Source organism: Callospermophilus lateralis, chromosome X, assembly GCF_048772815.1.
Source record: "Callospermophilus lateralis isolate mCalLat2 chromosome X, mCalLat2.hap1, whole genome shotgun sequence".
Classification (NCBI taxonomy): Eukaryota; Metazoa; Chordata; class Mammalia; order Rodentia; family Sciuridae; genus Callospermophilus; species Callospermophilus lateralis.
In genome coordinates, this window is record NC_135325.1 from 18646476 (window position 1) to 18671985 (window position 25510).

The following is a 25510-nucleotide window of genomic DNA, read 5'->3' on the forward strand; positions in this document are numbered from 1 at the left end:
GCAAGCAAAAGAGAGGCACTAATGAATGGTGTTTGAGATGATGATCTTACCAATGCTGAAGGAACAAAATAAAATTTGAAGCTTTTGACTAGTGTGGAAGGGGCGATGCTTTTCAATTTTTTATGTTATACTAAAAGTCTCATGAGTGCTATGTTCAGACAAGTAAGCAGCAAAAACTGTAATCATTTTGCAAGTATTTCTTTATAATGAGATTAAATTTTTATGCCCCTATCTATACTTTGGTTTGCTTAAAAAAAAATCAAACATTTTCAACAGAAATGTATAAGAATACAGAAAAAGTATATCCATGTGCCCACCACCCTGCTTCAATCAATTTAACATTTGCCATATTTTCTTCAAAAATTTTTTTGAAGAAATTAAATATGACAACTAAAGCTGAAGCTCCCCCCCGCCATGTACCCCCAGTACCATACCACTGCCTCCTCACCATTGCTCCCAAGAAGTTAATGCCATATGAATTCCATGTCCATCATTACCATGGATGTATCCACAAATATTATGTTGAACTTAAAGATTCTGATATTCACCTGTTTGTTTTTTAACCTACAAAACGCCCATTTCATGTGATTCAATCTCTAACATCATTATTTTGCATGTTCTTAAATTTTACATTTAAGAACTTCATGCTTAAGAATGTACATACCATTCTAAGAGTTGATTTTGCCTTCAACACCGTTTTGGAGATTTATCCACGCTGATATACAGTTTGTTATTTTATTGCTGTAAGGTATTATTCTGTTGCTTGAATATGCTAACAACATTCTCCTGTCCGTGGGCAATTCGGTTGTTTCCAACTTTCCACTATTACAAATCATGAAGCAATGAACTTCCTTATACCTGTCTTTTTGGATACCTGTTTAAGAGATTCTACACAGAATACATCTTGATGTAGAATAGTTGGTTCCTAGCAGTATCTTCAGCATTGCTACGTATCACCAAAATGTTCTTCTAAGTGGTTTTACCAATTTACTCTCTCTCCAGTAGTGAATGGGGTTTTCCATATGGCTATATTCTCCTCAAAAGCTTGGTATCATCAGACATTCATGTTTGGGGGCAATCTGATGGATAGATTTTAATTTGCACATCCCTGATTACTAAAGGATGAATTTCTTTCATGTTAACTAGATTTTCATGTTTCCTTTACCCATTTTCCCACTGGATTGTCTTTTCTTATTAAAGTTCTTGATATATTCTACATGCATATCCTCTATTAGTTACGTGCACAGCAAATATTATCTCCTGCCCTTCTCTTGGTGTAGATTAACTTTGTTCATGGCATCCTACAGTACAAAATAATTAAGTTTCACCATATTTCTCCATGTTTCCTGCTTTTTAAGTTTTATTTAAGAAAACCTTCCTTACACCTACATTTTAGTCTAAATTTTGTTTTTCACATTGAGGTCTTTGAGTTTCCCAGAATCTATTTTTGTGCTTAGTATCAACATGTGATCTAAGTTTGCTTTCTGCCTATAGATAAAGAATTGAGCCAAAAATCTCATTCATTTGCCCTCATTTCCCCCTCCAATTTTAACAGTGCCTCTGCAATATATCAAGTGTGCATAAATATACAGTTGTGCTTCTGAGTTCTCAATGCTATTCTATTGGTCTGTGATGTTTTAAATCAGTTGGTGTCTGTTAGCCTCTCCCATCCCCACTTTGTTCTTCATTAAAATTGTCTTGGCTATGCTGATATCTTTGATCTTCCCTATGATTTTAGTATCTAATTTTCATATTTCACAAAAACTCTTGTTGAAATTTTGGACTTAAATCATACTGAATTTATAGAATAAACTGGGAAGAACTGAGTTCATATTATCAAGTCTTTACACCCAGAAAGGTGGAAGAGTTCCTCATTTATTCTGGTTTCTTTTTTGTCCAATAATCATTTTTTTTTTTTGTATTTTACTGGACTTTTTTCCTTTTGTTTTTCATGTTGAATGCTTAAATTGTTTATTTTTTAATCTTTACCTTTTTTTGTATCTGGAATTGAACCCAAGGACACTTAACCACAGAGCCACATCCCCAGCCCTTTTTATTTTATTTAAAGACAATGTCTCACTAAGTTGCTCAGGGCCTTGCTTAGTTACTGAGGATGGCTTTGAACTCGAGAGCCTCCTGCCTCAGCTTCCTGAGCTTCTGGAATTGAAGACATGAACCACCACACCCAGCTATCTTTACTCTTTAAAATAAATACATTTAGAATTACAAATTTGCTTCTTGGTAGCACTTTAAAGGTAGACCAAAAGTTTGGAAATATTTACTTTTGTTTTTTTAATTATATTTTGTAATCGTTATTGCCATCTTTTAAGTTAATCTGTTGTCATTTGAGTGTAGTTTTTATATTTCCAAACATGTTTTCAGTGTACATTTCTAATTAATTTGCATTTTAATCAGAGACTACCTGTATGATACTGATACTCTGAAATTTTGCAAAGCTTCTTTTTGTGATCTAGTCCATAGTCACTTTGGAAAATGTATCCATTGAGTACTTAAGAATACATATATTTTCCTCTCTGAAAGGCAGAATTTCAAAATACATAGATTATGCTAAATTTGTTATTCAAATAGTCTACACTATTGGGATTTTTTGATTCTTTGTAGTTATCAATTTTTCTTAGAGGACTGTTGAATATGATGGATTTGTTACAGTATCTCTTTTAGTTCTGTTGACACTTATTTTGATGCCTATGACATTAGATTCATAGAAGACCTTGATTGTTCTTGGCTTATTTTTTATGTAATATACCTTTTTGTTCCAAATAATGTTATTTCCATGCATTTTATTTCATGTAAGTATTTCTATGGCTATCCACTTTCTTTTCGTCATACTCAATTGATGTCCAAAGAAATATAAAGAATATTAGCATATGCAATGGTTCCAAATGCTTTAGGATTCAGAGAATCAAAAATGACTGATTAGAGCTATTCAAATCTTTTTTCCAGTTATAACAAGTACCAAATAAGATGGCATGTTTCAGTTTTTCATAAATGACATTTCATCAGGTTAGAGAAACTCCTACCTACAAACATGGAGATATGTTATCTATGAGAAAAGACAGAAAATATAAGTGGTAAGAAAACTTTTCCCATTGTCCAGTCTGAGAAAATAAAATAATCCCATGACCTGGTTTCATATTGAGGAAATTTGGGGGTACTAGGGATTAAACCCAAGGGTGCTTTACCACTGAGTTACATCCCCAGACCTTTTAATTTTGAGACAGTGTCTCACTATATTACTTAGGGTCTTGCTAAGTTGCTGAGGCTGGCCTCGAACTTGCAATCCTCCTGCCTCAGCCTCTTGAGTCCCTGGGATTGCAGATATGCACCACCATGACTGGCTAGGGAAATATTTTCTATTGTTCCGTATCTGGAAGGAACATTCTACAGGGGATGACATGTCTTCCAAAATGCTCAGTTTGAAACTTCTAGATGCCCACAAGGAAGCAGACACAAAATCCAATATACTATTGGTTTGTTGTTGTTTTTAGTCCTACCCTGTATCTACTATTACAAGCTTTCCAGGAATTTATTTAAAGTCAAAGAAAATCAATGTATGATCAATGTATGATCATTTTCATCTACAAGAACAGAATCTCCAATCTGTGCTAATTGAAATCCTATTGCTATCAATCTTCAAGGATAATTGTTTGTACAGTTTCTTTCATAGCAATCTGTTTTGACAAAACAATGATAAAAAGAGCTTTATCAAAACAAGTTTACCTTACTAGATTCTGCACACTGACCTTCTGGGTCTGAATCAATGTATGTAGCTGTCTGCATTAATTATATCTATTTTCTGACCCCTTAACAGAGCATCATCTAAGTGTTTCTGTGAACTTGAAGCAGCATCCAATGTTCACAGGGTCTCATTCCATAGGAATGGCCTTCTGTCCCCTCCCCACTTTGCAATTATTCACTAAAAGAATACTATCCTTATTGAAATGTTCCAACTGACACCCCTGCTCCCCAGTTCTGGGAACTGAATCCAGGGGCACTCTACCACTGACCTACATCCCTAACCATTTTTAATTTGAGACAGAGTATTGCTAAGTTGTCCAAGCTGGCCTTGAATTTGTGATCTTCCTGTTTCAGCCTCCCAAGTCTGCACCACCATGCCCACCTCTGACATTTTTTCCATAGAATAATATTCAAAGTTTTCCTTTCTACTAGATTGGGTCATTCATGATGTTTCTTTTGAAAATACTGTCTTTAAACATGAATTTCAGATAGTACAACAAGCAATCACTGTCTTCCTACCTATTTTTCACAAAGGTACTGACATAAGACTACCTTTTCTAGAGAGATCTTCCTGGGTATCTTGATTCTGCATGCCTTGTTGTCCACAAGGTTCTCCTTTTAGGAGTCATTTGTAAGTGTCTTTGTTCAGGAAACATGGCTTAGTATATACAACACATTACATTTCTGTTTTTGTGTTTTCCAATGAAAAACAGAAAAGGCTCATTATAATCAGCTAGGGCTTCTCAAAGCTGTGCTGTAAAGAATACCAATTGCTCCATGTAGGCCTTTCTTTCCTTCCCAGATGTTTGAAATTTCTCTTGGGAGACCATTTCCTTAAAGACTCACATCCTTCTTCAATTCTGGACGATTCCTAGCTATTATAGCTTCAAATATTGCCTGCCATTTCCTCCATTCTCTTCTTCTGAAAGCCCTCAAATATACTGCAAAATGAACCTCTAAAATATACATAGTGAAGTTCACTTTAGAGTGTTGTGGTCAATTCTCCATTTCTCTTAATTGCTCATTTAAATTTCTCATCTGTTTCTCTTAGTGCTATGGATAGAAGGTCCTCAGCATCCTTCTTCTAATTCCCTCATTTGCCTGAATTTTGGCAGGAATTTGAGAGTTCAGAAACGTCAATGATTAGTTTTATTTGCAAAGTTTCTTGTTACTTTAGTTAACGACACTCCCTAACTTAGTCTCTTGAACATACTGAATGCACTGGAATGATCTTTGTTCATAGTGTTTTATCATTTTATTTTCATATAACCTTAATTCATCTTTTGATGAATTTTTGAGGGGTAGGGAGCTACCTTATTTCCTTAGTACTTTGGATACTGGTTTGGAGACACATTTTGAAAGGGATGTTGTATCTATGATCCTTTATAAATTCTCTGTATCAAATTGTTTGGTGACTGCACTCACCCACTACTCAGGAGTGTATTGTATAGAAGCAGATTTTGTATTGGTAGTTTGCAGCTTCTATGTTGAGATGTATGGTGATGTCACTAATTCCATCACTAGACACTAAGGCAGATTGGTTCAGATCCTGGACTCAAGGCTACGTTGCTCTCCTACCTATTGCACTCTTGACTCTTCCCCAGGCTCTATTTATAAGGTCCATGGCTGTATACAAGTTGTAGTCCCCACAGTAGTCTAAATTATTCTTGCTCATGTTCAAATGTGTATGGGTATATATCTCTCCAGGTATGTTTTTGTAGGGCTCTGATTTCAAATAGTAATCTTGTAGGGAGAATTTTAATCCCTATGACGAAAGCAGGAGCTGAAAGTCTACAAACTTAGCTCACTCATTGCTCACTATGACTTGTTCTGCTCCCTGCTCTGCACCCCCCTCAACCTTCATTTCTAGTAAAACCCAGCTGGATGTTTTTCATTGTTCACTCCACATATTATCTATACTAAATAAATGGTTGGAGCAGAGAAAGATGCCTTCAAGCAAGAGCTAATCTTATCTTAATCAGAGGCCATCAGGCCACATTGATTTTATAGACATATATATGTAGTTACAGTTTCCTTAGTATTCATTCAGACCTCAATTTGCTAGGGCAGGATTAAATGAGTCAAACAGGTACAATTCTCCTTAACAGACATGAGACAAAACATAAGCCACCTTGGGGCTGGGGATATAGCTCAGTTGATAGAGTGCTTGAGGCCCTGGGTTTAATCCCCAGCAAAAACACACACACACACACACACACACACACACACACACACACACAAACCCACCTAGTAAAATCAATAACAAACTTGATTATGAGGGACTAGTTTTCCCTCCTGAGACCCTGGGGAAGAATAAGCTGTCATGCCAAATGTTCTAAAGTCAGAAGTGGCTCAAAAGAGGTATCTTAGCCAATAACCAAACAAAACACTAAGTTCTTTGAGTCTTTGAAGGTATTTACAAAAGTTCATGAAGAATATCAAGAAGAAATGATGCACAATGGGTTGAAGTCCAGATAACTTTTCTTAAACATTTTCTAATAAATGCAGTTCTGGTCACAGAGCTGTGTTGAGACATATTTTTGTTAGGGGTTGGGATATGGAGCTATTTAGCCCTTATGAATTAAACTATTTTCTTATATTTAAGAACATCTATGCAAGTACCTTCTAAAGTATGTAAAAATGTGGATTTTTTAAAACACAGTATTTGTAAGGCATGTAGGGGAGCTCATTTCCATAAATGATTGATACGACTCCACTGTTCCAAGGTAAGTTGCTGCAAGGTGAATTTTACCACATGTACACAATTCACTCATTTTAACAGTCGCCTGTCAATTTGTATTGTTGTTAATGTATATTTTGCTTTTCCTGACATTGTACATCTCTCTCTTACTAATTCTCCAACTGTTAAGATGTAGCCATGGAGTCATTTCAATCCAGATAAATATATGTAAGGAATCAGGCAACAACTCCACAGAGAATCTATTTACATTCTTGATTATCTTGTAAATTATATTTCTCTGGTAGTTCCCTAAAGAATACTAATTCAAATTCATGCCACATGGCTTCTGTCACTACAATTTCTTCCTGTAGTCAGTCATCCTAAAAAAAGTTCTCTTTCCATTATTAATTTCTTATTCTCTATATAGTTCAAAATATTTGCATTCTACAACTACATATATATGATTTATTAATTTTATATCACAAAATATATAAATTTGGTTGTTCAGACGACATAAATTTACATTAAAAAAATTTCCTGCTGGGCATGGTGGCACACACCTGTATTCACAGCAGCTTGAGAGACTTAGACAGTAGGATCATGAGTTCAAAGCTAGCCCCAGCAAAATCAAGGTACTAAGGAACTCGGTGAGACCTCGTCTCTAAATAAAATACAAAATAGGGCTGGGGGTGTGGCTCAGGTCGAGTGCCCCTGAGTTTAATCCCCAGTACAAAAAAAAAAAAAAAAGAAAATTTCCTAACCAACTAATACATAGAGGAGATGAATCAAATTGGCAAAGCTTATTGCCTTCCCTCCACTTGAGGAAAGTGTGAAAAGTGCCTGGACCCTGCAGCAATAACTATAAGCACCCCTCTGGCGGTCATAACTAGTAGTATTCTTCCGGTAATTTCTATTAATATACACAGGTCAAGTGATTTCAATGTGCACCATCTACTCTTTAAATGGAACTACCCTAACAGGTGTAATTATAGTTGAATAAGGATATTTTTAGAATAAAGAAATGAAGATCATTTTGCAGTGACCAATATTATACATTAAGCTGTATACCAAATCATGAGCATACACAGGGTCTATTTTGTAAAATAGAACAACTACAAAGGTCTGCTTCTAAAAGGAATAGACCCAAAGAAATCCAGCTTTACCCTCATACAGTATTAAAAGCAATGAAATCATATTCACCAAAATCTAGATGTAGGCAAATGTAGTAAATCATATAGAACTATTACAGTAACTATAAATTTAGCAAATTAGCAGCTTCTTAAAAAAAGACAAATTATTCTGCCAGTGTGATGTATTTTTTAAAATGGAAATTGCACAGAGCCTTTTCAATGACAATAAAAATATATAAAGCTGTACTGTAAAATTTTATCAAGCACAAAGTCAAAATACCCTTAAACTAGGTGGAAAAGACATTCATAAGCCTTGGCATTACTAGTGTTAATTAAGAAGAAATCTCACAGAGTGGGAAGTAAGAGTATGCATATTTTAGGTCTGCCTTAAGCAAACTATAAAAATGGCAGGTCCCCCAGGCTCCTGTTTCTAATTCCCTTAACACTGTCCCCCTTTCAGGCATTCAGAGCTCTTAATACCAACTCTTTTCCTACTGAAATTTGCTCAGTATTAAGGTTTTATAAGACATTTAAAACTTACTAGGTTTTTACAATAATGTATGATTTCTTCCAGTGATATCTGCATTTTAAAAGAGATGTCAAAGTATGTAAAGACAAAAAAAATCTTTGTTCCATAGAGAGAAAAACTGAATCATACATATTTTTTTGACATGTTCCATTTTTTGATGCCTTTTACTACCTATGGTTGAGGAGGGAATTAGAGCAGGGCTTGAAAGATGGTCTTAGATTCAGAAAGACCTTGATTTACTCCTTGCTGACTCTAAGCAACAATGATTTAAGCATTAACCCCATTATTAAGATTAATAAGTCAGTATGATCTATATGCCTATATTGTATATGTAAAACTTAGAACCATGCTCAGCCTATCCTACATGTTTGATAAATGTCAGTTACTCTCCTTGTTCTTGCTTCTTCCTTTCCATATTTTGCACTTTTTAGACTTGGAAACTGAGGCATGCTGAAAACTCCCTATCAAAAGATAGCACTTAAATTCTCTGAAATAAAAGTAATCTATTAAGACTTACTGATCTTAGCAAAAAATAAACATATACAGTGCTTAGAAAGTGATTCATCATTCAAAATTTGCCCTAAAAACTTGAGTTTTAGCCTCTAGCAGTTTCAGAGATACTCCTCAATTTTGGAATTATTACATATTTCCCATAATCTGTGCTTTATCACAACTGAGCATTTGGGCAAAATGAAATCAGTGACTTAAGATCATTAGGATGAAATTTCCTTGGATTTGACCAAATATGTGAGGTGATGACAAAACTAATACATATATCCACAGATTGTTGCTGGAATAATGTCTAGACCAAGTCTACAGGATTAACATTATCTAAATATTCTCCATTTTTTGGATATGCTCCAACTCACAGATCTGTATCTTGCTTGAATTCCAAGGGATAGAACTCAACTATATTAACTGGCTTTAGTTTCTTTATACTTACAGATTCAGATTTGGTTTTTTTTATAAATTCCTAATCAGGGGCTAACAAATTATTGCCTACAAAATAAATGCAGTAATGAAAAGTTCAGGACTAAGGCTGTCATTCTGTAGTACAGCACTTGCTTAGCATGCAAGAGGCCCTGAGTTCCATCCCCAGCACCATGCATACACGTGCACACACACAAATTAAAAAAAAATAATGTTTAATACAAGAGGAAAATAATTCATAGGAAATCCTAACCATTGTATCTGGAAATGAGGAAGACAAACAAAAGCCAAGATGAAAATGGTACGGTCGGTCTTCACTACTCAAAAGGCAAACTGGGACTGGAGAGGCTTTAGAGGTGGGTTACTCTAGTCCCCAGGAGTATTACCACTGGGAAAAGTGGGTCTTGATTTTTTCAGACAAATATAGCCAAATATCAAATTTCCATTGTCTGTGGTCAGCAAAAAGCCATAACAGCCTCTAGGAGAATCATAATTTTAAGCTTTGTGTATTCCAGCTTGAGTCTCTGATGTGTAGTTAGACTCAGACTTAAGTTCTCCCAATAAATTCAACTTGATGGCCTGTTTTTCACTTCCTGGCATGCACTACTAAACATTCTTGCCATATCTGATCCTATAGACCTCCTGTATTACAATGAAAGAACTAAGAATTGTTTCTTTCAAATAAGTCCCAGTACCTATACATAAATGTTCATAGCAGCATTACACATAATAATAGCCAATAAATGGAAACAAATCAAATGTCCATCAACTGATGAATAGATTTAAAAATCCCAAATACCTATATGATGGAACATTATTTAGTATTGAGAAAGAATGAAGTACTAATACATGTTATAACATAGATGTCCCTTTAAAACATTATGTAAAATGAAAGAAGTCAGTCACAAAAGACCATATGTTGTATGATTCCATTTATGTGAAAGGTACAGAATAAGCAAATCTATATAGACAGAAAAGAGATTAGTAATTGTCTATGGCTGGGGGTGTGGGTGGCAGAAAGAAAGAGCGACTGAAAATAGGTATTGGATGTGTGTCCTTTTTTTTTTTTTTTTTTTTTTTTTTTGGTGGTGGTTTTGGGGATTTAACCCAGGGCCTTATACATGCTAGTCAAGCACTCTACCAACTGAGCTATATCCCTAGCCCCTCCCCCCATGTGTTCTTTTGGGGTGAGGAAACTATCCTAAAACTGTGTGATGGTGGCTGTGCAACTCCAGCAAATATTCTAATCACTAGTGAATTATATAGCATGTGAACTGTATCTCAATAAAGTTCTTATAAAAAACAAACAAACCAATTTCTAGCTGGGTGCAGTGGTGCGTGCCTGTAATCCCAGCTACTTAATCAAGAGGATCCCAAGTTCCAGGCCATCCTTAATAATTTAGTGAGACTCTATCTCAGAATAAAATTTTTAAAAGAGCCAGAGATGTAACTCAGTGGTAGAAGCCTCTAGGTTAGATCCCCAGCACCACAAAAACAAAGCCAAAACAAAACCAAAATCTAAAACAAAGTCAAAAACCCAACAACAGCCGGGAGTGGTGGTGCACACTTGTAATCCCAGTGGCTGGGGAGGATGAGGAAGGGGGATTGTGAGTTCCAAGCCAGCCTCAGCAACTTAGCAAGGCACTAAGCAACTCAGTGAGACCCTGTCTCTAAATAAAATGCAAAATGGGACTGGAGATATGGCTCAGTGGTTGAATGTCCCCGAGTTCAATCCCCAGTACCAAAACAACACCACCACCACCAAAAAGTGAAGTTCTGAATTCAATCTTCTAATGTTCTCTCTCTTACTATGGAGGAATCAGGCTTTGAACCCTGACATAAAAGAAAAATGCTGTGCATATGCTTACAGAATCATTTACACAGACACTTAACATTTTCAGGTGATGAGTTTAAAAAAGAGCCCCAATATAAACCTGTAGAATGTGTGAGTCTGGTACACACAATTTAGATGTTTTCAGTTTAATAGAAAATGATATAACAACCCTGACAGATATTTTAAGGAAATTGGGGAAAGATTAATAACAGAATAATAAGATAAGAAATGAGAAAAACAAGGAGCCCCAAATTCACAGGGCAAAAGGAAAACTCCAAAAGGCAGTCATCTACCCATTTACACAACATATCTATGGAGTCAGAACTGTGGAGATAATGATTTGAGACACTGTCCTTTACTCTTGAAGATCTCACATTTCAGTGTGTGGGATACAGTTTAGTTCCACCATGATAACGGACTTCACACAAATGTAAAATGACTCATGCTTACTGCTAAAGCTGAAAATACAGGTCATTTCCATTTTTGAAATTATTACCTTGATTTATTAGGATATTATAGAAAAACATAGATTCACTTAAGACCTATAGTGATATCACACCATGAAATAATCCAGAATTTGGAGACATGGAAAAAGGTCATCTTTTAATTATTGAGATATTAAAAAAATAAAATGGATATGGTCAGCCATCTGCAGAAACCATTTACGAAAGTAAAACACACCAGGAAAGCATTTCTAAATGGGGCTGCTCACAGAGAAGTAAGTGGGCATACCCAATTACAATCAAGTATACAAAGAGGTCCTTGGTCTTCTTTCAACACATAGTCTTTTCCTAGAAGGATGTTATATTCTCCCCAGGCTTCAACCTCCTTTAAGCCCCTGACTACCTGCCCCCACAATTCATTGCTCCCCAATCCAGACTTCTCTTTTAAAACTCCACACCTGTCTTTTCAACATTCCCCTGGACAAGTCTATTAGCCATGGGCTCTATGAACTGGAACTTGCTAAGCACCAAGCCACACAAGGTTGATAACATTGACCATTCATCTCCTTTAAAATTTCAATACCAGAAAATTAAAACAAAAACAAATTCAGTACCAGGAAGGGAACCAGCTTCTTTCAGTGGTGATATTACACAGAACCATATTCTAGCTACATATCTTTTAAACTTATACTTTGATCTTATTAAATCTTCTTTTGAGTTGAAAGTTACACCTGTATTCTTATTATAAGAAAAAAGGGAAGAAGTATCCTCCCAATATGTTGATTATACATCTTTACACCACAATCCAGGAGATACCTCAGGCTACAATAGGCCTTTGCATTTAACTCCTTTAAAAGCAAAATTCATTAGAAATTGTGAGAAACAAAAGTTGCTGTCTTTGGTAAATATCTTTCCAAGTTTAGTTAACAAGAACTCCATATAGCAAGTTAATTGTGTCAAATTACTGGTAGAAACTTTTGTTGGTGGCTTGGTTGAAAAGGCAGGTTATCCAGAGGGATATTCCACAAAGAATATAAAGAATTTTCTGTGGTCATGGGAAATGATTTAACCTTTGGATTTTCTAGACTAAGCATTCTGGCCTCTGGCTCTATAGGGCAATTGCTTCACTACTAGGGAATATCAAAAGCTGCTTTTGTGAGCAAAATCCAGGCTTTACCTGCACATACTTGTTACAATTCTTTCCTCTGATGTTCCTAGAAAGACAATGGTTAGACTTATCTCCTACAGCAGAGAGCCAACTATCCTATCTCTTTGGCTGTTTTTTTTAATTATTTCTATTTTTATTTCTTTTTGGAACTGACTATTGAACCCAGACATGCTTAACCAATGAGTCACATCCCCAGCCTTTTTATTTTGAAACGGAATCTTGCTAAGTTGCTTAGGGCCTTGCTGAATTGCTATGGCTGGCTTTGAACTCATGTTCCTCCTGCCTCAGCTTCCCAAGTTACTGGGATTATAGGTCTACACCACCAGGCCCGACATTTTTTGGCTGGTTTTTAAAGTTTAGTACAGACTTGAATTTCTTTACCAAAGAGTGTTCCAAGCAACATTGGGTTAAACAAAGCTCCTCGGATTTCTTTACTTCTAAACTCTTCTATGCAAATGCTAATGTAATTATGACTTTCCAATACAAGTGTTTCCAAAGCTTACCAGTCCTTGGAATCACTTTTCTTAAAAGCACCTCAAAGGTATTCTGCAGAACACATTTTGAGCAACAGTAACCTATATCCTTAGAGAACTATTATCCTTTCTTTGGTCTTTAATATGAAGCCTTGTGAAATTACCAAAAGCCACTAAAAAAGCCACATAAAATTTTCCTTGCTCTTTGTTATAAAAATATTGATAAGGGGCTGGGGATGTAGCCCAGTGGTAGAGTGCTTGCCTAACATGCAGGAGGCCCTGGGTTTAATCCTCAGCATCAGGAGGGGAAAAAGTGTTGCTAAGGACACTGCCAATAATCACATCAAGTGAACACCAGTAGAGTTCAGGAACAGGCCAGTGGCACACACATGTAATCCCAGTGACTTCAGAGGTTGAAGCATGAGAATCAAAAGTTTGTGGCTAGCCTTAGCAACTTAGCAAGACCATGTCTCAAATTTAAAAAAAAAATAAATAAAACAGGGCTGTGGATATAGTTTGGTGACAAAGCAGCCCTAGGTCAATCCCCAGTACCTAAACAAATAAAATAAAAGAAGTTCAGAAACCTAAGTTTGCATCCATGCCCCGTCCCTTGCTAGTTGTATAGAATGTCCTTCATACTGTAACCCCAAGTGTTCTGTAAACAGCCTTGCCTTCACAGGGTTGTTGTAAGGATTAAGTAAGATAATACATATTCTCAGAACTGATCCTGTCAATAGCAAGTACTCATAGGAAAGCCACTTGTTTTGTTGTTGCTATTATCATGTAGAGCCAACAAAATTATAGTGTTTCCTTAGAATGTTGTATGCTTCTTTCATTCAATATTAACAGAATGATAAATCTTTGTTTTCTCTTATGGCTCTGGCTACAGGGAATTTCCAACCAAATCTGCAGCTTGACTATGCTAATCCCGACTATGTCCACTGATCTATATATACTGTGGGAATCTTACTGCTATGGCTTTGTAAAAAAATCCTTTTTAGAAAGTGTATACATAAAATCAATATAAGAATTTCCACTTGAATGTCCTCAGGCAAACAGAATGTTGTAGACCCAATTTATAATTCTTTCTTTCTATCCACTGACCCCTTTGCATTTCAATAGTTTTTCCTGTGTGCACTGTTGTTTTTGTTTTAGTACTGGGGATTAAATCCAGGACCTTGTGTGTGTTGTAAGCACTCTACCACTGAGCTACACCCCGAGCCAACCCCCTCCCCTTTTAAGTTGTAGGTGGACACAATACCTTTATTTTTATTTTTTATGTGGTGCTTAGGATCAAACCCAGTGTAATCTACCACTGAGCACCAACCCCTGCCCCATCCCCCAGGCCCTTTTAGATTTTATTTTGAGACAGGATCTTGCTAAGTTTTTCAGGATGGCCTCACTTGTGATTATAGTAACTGTGATTATAGGCATGTTTCACTGTGCCAAATTTCTTTCAGATTATTAATGATCATTTCTCAGCTCCCTAATTAAAAAATTCTGTATCACCCAATTCCTCCCTCTGACTCCTCCTCTGACCTCTTTCATTCAGTGACTTTCCAATTTCTCCATTCCTTTTTCATTTGTCATCACTTAGACATCTTTAGATCAGAACCTGGCCATCTTTTAGTGGACTGTTTGGCTATACTTCTACCAATTTCCATGGCTTTAGCTCCCTGCCTGCATTTATTTTTCTTAATTTTCCCTTCCTCAAAAAATCTTCAGTGTTGTTTGGGAGGCTGAGGCAGGAAGATCTCAAGTTCAAAGCCAGCTTCAGAAAGAGTGAGGCACTAAGCAACTCAGTGAGACCCTGTCTCTGAAATAAAATACCAAAAAGGGATGGGGATGTGGCTCGGTGGTTGAGTGTCCCTGAGTACAATCCCCAGAACAAAAACAAAAACAACAACAAAAAAACCCACTTTCAGTGTTTAACTGCTTATAGGATAAAATCCAGATTTACAAAGCCCTTTAAATAGTGGTCTCCACCTACTGTTCCACTGCCCTCTCATTCTCCTCATTCCACTGCACTGTCAGTCTGGAAAATTCATCCTTTCTCCTTTCACAACCTGGAAAACTTCTTTTCAGTCTTCAACCTTGAACTCCCTTTTGTGAAGATCTCTGCACTCCCTAAGACAGAATTAATCATTTACCCTGTGTCCCCCCCCCGAACACTTGTAATACTAGGTTATAATTAATTGTTCATATTTTAATGTCTTTTATTAAACATTGAGCTCCATGAGGGTAAGAATCAAGTCTTATTCATCTTTGTAGTCTCTGCAGTTTTCAAAACACATTAAGCATTCAATAACTATCTATGGAATTGAATGGAATTATATCCTCAGGCCTGGAAAGTTAACTACAGAAAGTCATGACCATAATCAATTCTACTTCAGTGGGATGGTCTGGTAATGAAGGCCACAAGGAGGATGAGGGTCTTCATGAAAAATCTGAAAAAGGAAATTAGATTCTAAGAACTTTAACTTTTATCCAGCCTATCCTAGGAAGATGGCAGCTGTACCTATAGGATATGAATATTTTAATCACCAGAGGGGCACTTCTGCTTTTCTGTAGTATGAAGGAGTCCTCATGTTCATTCAATTCCCTATGCCAAGATTCTAAGATCACCAGAAAACAATTTGATTTTTGTTCTGATTTCTATGATGTTGGATTCTAAGATATAGGAACCTAGAATGGAATAACAACTCCTGTCTCTGAAAAAACATATTCCCCATTTTAATAGATCTACTATTTGAACCTAACTTCATGCTGTCCCACACACAAAAAAAAGTTTTAAAGCAGTGTTAATACATTAATTACAAAGAGGCAATATTGAACAGAGATAAATAGGAGGAAGGGGGAAATAAATTGTCATTCTAGGCTACCCATCCACTTCCATAAATTGGAAGCCAGGAATCAGTCCCGATAGACTTTAATGAACTTTGGATAAACCAAAGAAAATGTAGTGATATTGGACCTGCTAGTTAGAAATTGAGCTTCTGAGTCCTGGGGACTCTACCTGTACCACATGTACCTGTCTTCCCTGCCAGAGTAGAATGGAGATGGTTGGACCCAACTGTTTTGTTTTGTTTTGTTTTTTTTAGTTGTAGATGGGCACAATATCTTTATTTTTATTTATTTATTTTTATATGTGGTGCTGAGGATTGAACCCAGGGCCTCATGCGTGCGAGGCAAGTGCTGTACCACTGAGCCACAATCCCAGCCCTGGTTGACCCAATTCTTACACAGCTTTTTAAATGCAGTATGTTTGTCCTTCAAGCTCTTCTTTGTCCTTGCCATAAAAGGTCTTGGCTGCCTGATTTATGTGGTCAAACGAGTTCCCTTTATCTAAAAAAGGCTCTGCAGCTCTTTGTTTTGGGGCCCATGTTGCCAAGTGACATGAATGCCTAGTTTCATTAACTTTCTCATATACCACTCTAACTTGAACAAATGTGCAGTTATGGGAATTAGTCTCTACTAATTTTCAATGATGTCTACAGGACTTTTTAACATTCCCTCCATTATCCTCCCCAACCCTTCTTTCTTTACCCTGAATTCCTCATCTACCACACTGTCTTCAGAGATGTTCCTCCTCCTTTTCAAGGCCAGGCTCCTCCAGTATCCACAACCCCTCTTCCACCTGCCTCTTCTGGAAAAATGCTCCCATCATTCCCACCTCCCACACCCCTGCACACTCCTCCAGCATTGGAAAGTAATTAGGCAATTTTAAATAAAAAAGAGCAAAAACTATACAACATCATATAAAATTATCCTGACAACCACAAGTATATTTGCAAATGTTTGCATATGTATAAAATATCCTTAGATGCTTTTAGAAAGAAGGACACATAATGGTTGGGGCTGTAGCTCAGTGGCAAAGTGCTTGCCTAGCATGCATGAGGCACTGGGTTCGAGCCTTAGCACCACATAAAAATTAACAAATAAAATAAAGGCATTCTGTCCAACTACAAAAAAAAAAAAATTTAAAAAAGAAAGAAGGACACACAAGAAACCAATAAGGGTGGTAGCTTTCAGAACCAGAAACTCCACAATTGGAGAGGATAAGGTTGGAGAAAGAGTTCCCTTTTCTCTCTATTCCTTCTTGAACACTTGATTTTTACATATAATACATGCATCTTCCGTTAAAAGAAGAAAAGTAATGAAATGAACACTTTAATGTTCACATCTTCCAGAATTGTGCCAAACCCAGTTTTTTCCTTCTGCTATGCATCCTCTAAGTAGGTAAACTCAACTCTCACTGTTTCACCTACCACCTACGAGACGGCGACTCAGGGGCCTAATAGCGTTGACCCATACCCCTTCTGCAAGCTTCTGAGTTCTTTTTCACAGACTGTCATACATTTATACATTTATACATGGAGATGTCATCTGGACCTCAACCCAACCTCTCTCATACTCCATTCTTCACCTTCTAGCTACCTAGCCCCCTTGAGGAAGGATCTCTATAGATGCTGTCAAATAAAAGGACAGACCTGCTATTCCTCCTGTGAATTATCAGTTCCAGCAAGTTAACTCTCATCTTACAGTATATCCACCAGACCTGAGAATCATTCCTTCCCTCCCAGGACTATCAAACCACCAAAAACAACAACTCTATTTGTCCCCTGGAAGATCACTCAAATCTAGGCTGTCCTCCCCGTTTCTATTATTTAGGACTCTAATCGTCTCTTTCCTGGGCTCCCATGCAACCTCTAATTTTGGTTTTGTTGTTCCACTATAGTTCTCAAAGTCATTCATGCATCTGAATGAATCTAAGTGTATGTATATAAGCCGCATGTGTATAAGAGAGAGGGGCATAAGTGAGAAATAAGGACCTCCTTCCTGCTGACACTCTAGAGGGGCTCTTTGTCCTAGGTGAGGATGCATCAACTCAGCATGCCACCATGCCCTTCCAGACAGACCCTCATCCACCTAACCAGCCCCATTGCTTTCCATTCTTTGCTTTGTTAAAAAAGCAATATGTACTGTTTCTCTAAATATACTCTGATATTCCTCCCCAATACCTTGGTTTATATTCATCCCTGGCTGGGAATGTGCTTTCCTGACCCACTTCAGCTTGGCTATCTTCTCACCTTCATTTCAAACTTGAACTCCACTATTATGTATTATTATAAAGCTATAATGCCCTAGTTTTTTTTTAAATTAAAAAAAGGCCAATGGAAAGAAATGGAATAAAGATGCCTGAGCCTTTAAGACTTAACTATGAGAACAAGGTCCAAAGTCATCAAGTCACTTATAAGGTAAAGGGACAAGTCTGTTATTTTCAGCTAGTTCAATTCAGTGATATAAGTATCAAATCTAAAATTCCTTTGAATATAACATAAATAATCTTGTATAATCATTGGAGGAATAAAAAGGAACAAGAGATAACCCAAATTTAGGCTGCATAAGTTCTGGGTATCCAACAACAAGGCATGTGAAAGGTATTGAGTAGGTACAAAGAATCTAGAGTCCTCCGTTGTCATGTGACATCTAGTAACAACTTAAATTTAGGCTTCCTGATCAACCAGGTTAGTATTTACCTGCCTTTTAGACTTAGTAATAAACTATCCAATTTATTATGCAGGTATAGAATCACAATAAAATCTTTGTCTCTTATAAAGGATAACTTTTCATTGCTAGGATAATGCCTTGGATTTCAGAGCAAGTGAGTTCATTTAAACAGTGCAGAAAGAAAACGAAAAAAAAAATGGCAGTAATTTGAACACCACTAATTTAAGTCAGGTGAGTGCAGGGTTCAATGTATATAGGAAGAAAGCAAGCCTTAGGATCCCAAAGCTGAGGACACAGAATGAGGCAAATTCCCAACATCCAACTGATCCCTACCAAATAAAGATGAATTTGAATTTTCTGTGGTAATGAGTGAGAGCTATTTTGCAGAAATGAAATGTAAAGTTTAGATATCTCATTAATGTTACTAGTCACCCAAACTTAGGAGAGACACTATTAGAAAAAATCAGAGTCAAATTTAGCTTTTGCTCAGGGCTTTAGCCTTATCTTTGTAGTATAAACCAATGGGAGAGACCATATGACACCTGGGATTAAGAAAATGAATTTTTAACATTCTAAATTTATGATAAAGCAGTGGTTGGTGATAATCAAGGCAATCTGAAGAAAAAGGTAGTATTTAGAAAAGTGAGCAGGAAAAAAAAAGTCCATGAAAGGCTTTTCTCTATGAAATTAGGTTTAAAAGAATTTTTATCCAAAGTACATCATGCATGTGTGTTAAAACTAAAATAGATCAGCTTCATTTCAATTCATTTATTCGTTAATTTATTCAACAAATATTTACTGAATGCTATGTATAACAATTGGGAGAAAAGGAATTCTAATGACAGAGATAGAATACTCCTGAGACCCTTCTAAAATAGCCATCTTCTGTTTTCCTAGGAGATTGTGGGGAGGTTTCATGAATAAGCAAAATTAACAGACTCTGATAACATATCTATACAAGAATGGAGGTCTCCACGCCTCTCTCTCCTTTGCCAACTGTTATTTGGAGATAAGTAATAACTGCAGAATCAAGGAAGGAAAATACCCGAAGATATAGTAAGTATACGTCAAAAACAATTCGGACAATTCAGGTTTAAATATCCTTTCCCATTTTCTGTAAAAGTAGGCTCCTGTCTGTCATTTATAAAGCCTAATTCTGGCTTGGGAAATAGCCAGCTTGGCAGGCACAGAGAAAGGGCATCTAATGACTTCCTGGGTTTTCTCAGGGGGAGCACAGGAAATGGCAAATTAAAGGCTTCTTAAGCAATAATGAACTCAAAGGTCATGCAAACAAAGCTATGGCTCTGAAGGTCCTTGAGTAGAATTATAAGAAGACAGGATAGAAAGGAAGGAAGGAAGGAAGGAAGAAGGAAGGAAGGAAGGAAGGGAGGGAGGGAGGGAGGGAGGGAGGGAATCAGACAGGTTGTTTTCAGGAGGGGAGGTCTATAGAGACATTTCTCTGGGACTTGGGAGGAGATATGAATGTGACTAAGTGTTGGGAGAAAGCAAGATACTCATTCTGACCTTTTCCTGAAGATCAAGATAACTTACAGAAAGACCTGCATCAACACAAGATTCTTCATTTTGGAGTTCTAAGTAGCCCTGGTATAATGTTCTCCTTTCTTTCAGAGAACAAATCATCCCATTCTTAGAGAATGATCTTGGATATCTTTCAGAGTAGAGTGGCTGTCACTGTACCACAAGTAGATGAACTGGTTTTTTTCAGGGACATTGGTTCCTTATAAATATTTCCTCAAGATAAGGTACATTCTGGGGAATAAGCCATGATTCTATGTAAATACCATTTACACAGAATTACTCCTCTTTGTTCTCTGATCCAAGGTAGAGTTGGCTATTTTCAGTCAGAAAAGTCTTGATTTGAATTTAGTTCTACCATGGGCTCACTGTGAAATCTGGGGCAATCTATTGGAACCTCTCTGAGTCTGCATTTTCCTCATTTATAGAAAGGAGAAAAGCTCTTCCTTATAGAGCTTTTAGGAAGATTAAATGATTTAAAATATATTAAAGTGATCTGGAAATGAAGGGTTGGGATGTAGCTCAGTGGTAAAGAGTGTGTTAGTGTTCATGAGGTCCTGGGTTCAATCCCAAGCACACAAAAAAAGCTTTCTGAAAATCATATAATGATATATGAATGATAGTTATCAGTATTCTTTTTCTTTACTAACACTCTTTGACCTGGTTGCCATGGTATGGGGAGAAAGTGTGCTAATGACGTATAAGACAGAGCTCTTGACCAATGAACTAAACAGATCTATTAAACAAGGGCAATAATCACATACTACAAAAATGTACTGACTCCTCCATAACATCAAATTCTCTTTACAATTTTTTCTATTTGATTTTGACCGCTATAATTATTAAAGATTTAACATGAATGAGTACTAATGATTATTCTCAATAAAGTGGAGGCAAATGCTTTATCTATCATGGTCTTTATTCCTGAACAATTTTACAAGTAAGACCCAGAATACAGTTATCATTAAAACAAAAAATAATGTATAACATTACCTCCAGGGTGGTACTCATATGATATCCTTGCTGCATTTTTAGGTTTCCACCAAATATTTTCTGAGTACCCACTTAGTATTCATATTGTGCTGGGTACTTACTACAAAGGACATGAAGAGGATCAGGGCACAGTCCTTGCCCTAAAAGCACTCAAGTACCTCATTACAGGGAGGCCCTGATGGTAACTGATAAAAAGGCAAACTGTCAAGGATTTCTCTAAGAAAAGTCCAAAGTGTTCTGGTAATATGAGCAAAAGACAGATTGCATCTACTGCAGAGTCCTAAGAGGGTTCTATGAGGAAAGTTATTGTGAGCAAAGGTGGGACTCCTTTGTTAGAAAGGGCAGTGGAAGGTTGGGGGATAGCAGGTAGGCCGAGAAACAAGCTTGAAAGTGGATGAGAGCAGGATGTAGTCAGAAATAATAGCTACCACAGCATAGCCAGAATACAGGGAGTACAAAAGAAGATGAAGTTGAAAAAGCAGGTCACGAGAAAATTGTGGAAGGTTTGAATGCCCAGCCGAGAAGCTGGACTTTCTTTCTTTATTTTTTTTCTCCCAAGATGTAGTCATTTAATAAAGGAAGAATGTCATGATGGGTCTTGATTCTGGAAAAATGTACAAGTAGTTGATATGGAGGAGTTATTGCAGGGGTGGGAAAGAAACTAAAAGGAAGCAAACCAGATAAGGAGCTATGGCCATAGGTCATAACATATTAAGAGATAGAAGGCAGGGAGTGGCAGGAGAAAGGACTGGATGAATGGCAGTTTGCTTTTTCATCTTGAGGTGACATCCTCCCTGAGGGCAGTGGTTCTCAGACATACTGTGTTGCCTTGATTAAGAGGTCTTGGTGCCTTGGGCTAAACCAAAGAGATGAAAGTACTTAAGTGCAACAAATTTGAGCAATTTCTCCTTTAAAGACTTGCCTGGTGGCATTTGCCTGAAGAAGGCACATTGTGAGTTAGAAATGATTATGTGTAAAGGCTTTGTTAACCAGAGGACCTAGGATATAATAAATGTAACACACCAAAGTAAAATAAAATGATTTGCATTATCCTAACACCACATAGTACTCCAGGTTTTTACAACTTTTTCGTCTCTGCAGTCATTGTGAATTTTCTTTTGCCCTTTTCCTCTTCTACAATTTCTGCTATTTTTATATGAACATTTTTTACAGGTGATGGCTGACAACTGGAATTATCTCTGTAATCGGCTATCATGGTGAATGCAAGTAATGACTTCTGCATTTGATGATGAATAATAAGATGAAATAATCTATTCCCAAATATGACCAAGCCAATGAACCTACTTTGTTAAATGTTTTGAGATAATATGGCCAAACACATGTAAAGATTATATAGTCATAAAATTACATGACCTATTTTTTTTCTTAAATTCTATTCTAAAATATAAAATCAAAGCCACCGAAATACATGCAAAAACCAAGTACCCCATCAGCATTAATCCCTTCACACCTAAAATGAGTTCTTAATCATACTATTGCATTCATTTTCTTCTTTCAGATTAAAAAAAAAAAAGACAGAGAATCTGCAAATGGAGCTAAACAGATTATTTTAGCAAACAATTAGACACAGAATAACTCTAAGTGAAGATTCCTGGAGCTTGTCTGTATGTGCAAGTTTATGCACTCTGCTTACCAATGACAAAGCTAGAAAGAAAACTCACCTGTTTTCTTCCTCAAGATCTGCTAGGATTCTCTCTAGCTCCCCTCTTTCCTCACTCTCTAAGGAAATCAAGATCTGGGCAGGACTACGAGGCTGGCTCAGGGGGGAGTCCTGGTTCAAACTTTGGCAGTAATGCTGGATTAACAAATGTTCATCATCTCTGGAAAATAAAATCAAAGGTTTTGGTTTTTTCCCCCCCTTATTTTGCTTTGGGGGTCAGGGACTTGGGTGTGTATGGAAAATAGAAACATTTATTTGCTATTAACAATAAGATCTTATTTCCTGCTTCTAAAGACATTTAGGTACTATTAAAGTTGTGGTCTACCACCCTACAGATGACAATTCAAAGTGTTTTGGGCTGAATTTTCAGGTGAAATTGATTGGCCTATTTACATGGATAAAGAAAAGGTAGGATTATGGAAATACCAGGACTGTGCATTGACCATTTAGCCAATAGTTAATAAGTATGAGGAGACATAATGGTCATTTCATGCTTTGGTACCAAGCCTGTCAAGATATAAACAGTTTGCTAACCCACACTACTGCTGGTACTGATTAGGGGGAAAAATCCTGTAGCCTTTAAAATAATAGAGTAAATATTTTCTTAAGTGGAAGGCAAGTAACCAAGAAGTGTTGCTTCAGTGAGCTAATTTTAACTTATGAAAGTCATGGAGGCAGAATGGTAACAATAATTAAGCTCTAGATAAATAACTGTTTCATTCAATTACTGTTTCAACAGAAGCACAAAAATCGAGGGGGAAAAGCCATTAAGGTGACTGATTAAAGAAGAAAGAACAACATATTCCTCGGAGTAAGTCTTAAAGGCTAATCTTAGGGGAAACAGAAGTAAAAAGCTATATTTGGGGAGGCATCAGCAACCTTTCCTGGAAAATAGGAACCCTGTAATATCCAGGAGAAATTATTCTCAGAATGCATTGCTTCAAGGTCCTGGAAAGCCAATTTCCTTTGAGTTATAAAAACTTCACCTTTGTTCTCAGTGAGAGGCTAAAGTTCTTTGTATTCCCTCTCTAAACTTAGTTTTAAGTTGAACAAAAAATCTTATTATTTAGGAGGAAGTCCCCCTGATTTAAATTATTTTGGTCCATTAAGCCAGATAACTGATGAAGATGTGATGAGTCAACTAAAAATAATTATTTGGTGTTAAAAAGAAACATAAGTGAAATCATCCAATCCACTAAACTACTTCGCCAAATCTGCTCTTAAATGTCATTTTTTACCATCTAAAATTGGGTGAAAATGGATTTTGTTCTGAATTTCATTTAAAAATAAAAGTTTTTACCACCTATCTAATTTATTAGTCCTCTTCCCAAATTCTGAAATTTTATTGTTAGAAGTTCCCATTTTTAATTATAACAGATAGTTGTAATTAAGCTTTTCTTACTATTCTTTTAAGGCAGTCAGTGAATGGTAGCCACTGAATTAATTTGAATGTGTTAGAGTTTCTACTATACAAAATCAGTGAGCCAAAGAGGCAAATCACTATAGTCATTTGATTTGGTTGATTCTTTGGGCATACATTTTCATGTTTAAGAATTTTATATAGGAATCTCATTAATACCTTTTTTCCCAATAGCTAAGAAAGAAACTGCACAGTTATAACTAGAAAAAGGCTGTTTGTTTATGTGGAGGAACTAAGTCATATACAAACTACAGAGTGCTGACTTGATTCTTTATTATTACCTTGATCACCTTAATGTACTAGATGAGATGATTTATTCTCATGTCTTCAATAACTAGCTATATACTAATGCTACTTTGATACAATTTCCTTAGGCTTAATCCTCATGAAGTTCCTTTTCTCATCTGAGCAAGACTTTGGGTTGCGACACCAGCTATATATGATAAATTTACCATTCTTCCCTTTACCTATTCTCCATGACAAGATGGTGAAACAGCCATAACTGGTCAAACACAAAGGATTGTTGCATTTTGACTAGGTTCTCCTCTCTACATTGTTTATTCAGTTGGGAAAGTCTTACTCTTTCTTTCAAATTTGCTTCATAATCTGTTGTCTCTACCTAGGATCCCGGCCAACATTTGTGAGTTCATGGCAATGTCCCTCTGTGCTCCATATTGTGAATATTGTCCCTTGTCTATAATGAAGCCTGTTTCCCTGACATAGCTGTGTTTGCTGATACTTTTAGCATCATTCAATTTTGTTCCTTAAAGTTTGACAGGGTTGACTTATCATCCCACTAACAAACTGAGACCTGAACCTGAATTCCTTCTTCTGGAAATTCTTCACAAGACTGACTCACTTTAGTAACTTCGTGAAGATGCTAAATCACAAAAATCTCCTACTTTGGATTTCTGAAGGAAAATGCCCAACTATCTTACCATATGGGAATAGCAAGATCACATTTCTACTCCCCAGGGGTGGAAAAAATACTACATAGCCATTACTTTAAAATTAGTATCCTATCCTTTTAAATATCTGGAAGTTTGGTAAAAGATTAAGCATTTAGTATAAGTGTCTGGGACTCTTGCAATTGGTAATAATATGGTATTAAATAAGATTCAACAAGAACAGGGCCTATGATTTTTACTACTCTGGAATATTGATAATGCCTGAATCTGAATGAGCTCATTCTGTGCCAGGCTGTTACAGAGTTAAAAGAAAAGCAGTAAATGAATGGCTCTTTGAAAGATCAAATGAATATGATGCTAATTCCTATATCCTATGCTATCCTACCTCTAAATCCCTCCAAGCAATTTCATTGTCAGGAACATTTTGTAAAAAGAGATGGGATACTTACATGCTCTCATTAGGAGAGATGCTATCATTTAGATAAGATCCATTGCTGTTTTCCATTTCTGCTAGC

At 36.5% G+C, this 25510-nt stretch overlaps 1 protein-coding gene across 9 annotated transcripts in view; it reads right to left on the reverse strand.

Moving 5' to 3' along the window:
• The window catches only part of Dmd (dystrophin), a 2011337-nt gene that overhangs the window by 30342 nt on the left and 1955485 nt on the right, over positions 1 to 25510 (reverse strand). For all 9 annotated transcript variants that reach the window (XM_077107047.1, XM_077107046.1, XM_077107045.1 and 6 more), the window contains 2 exons: positions 25445 to 25510; positions 22669 to 22827 (listed from right to left, as the gene is read on the reverse strand). In XM_077107047.1, coding sequence (XP_076963162.1) covers positions 22669 to 22827; positions 25445 to 25510 — 225 coding nt within the window. The remainder of the gene's footprint in view (positions 1 to 22668; positions 22828 to 25444) is intronic.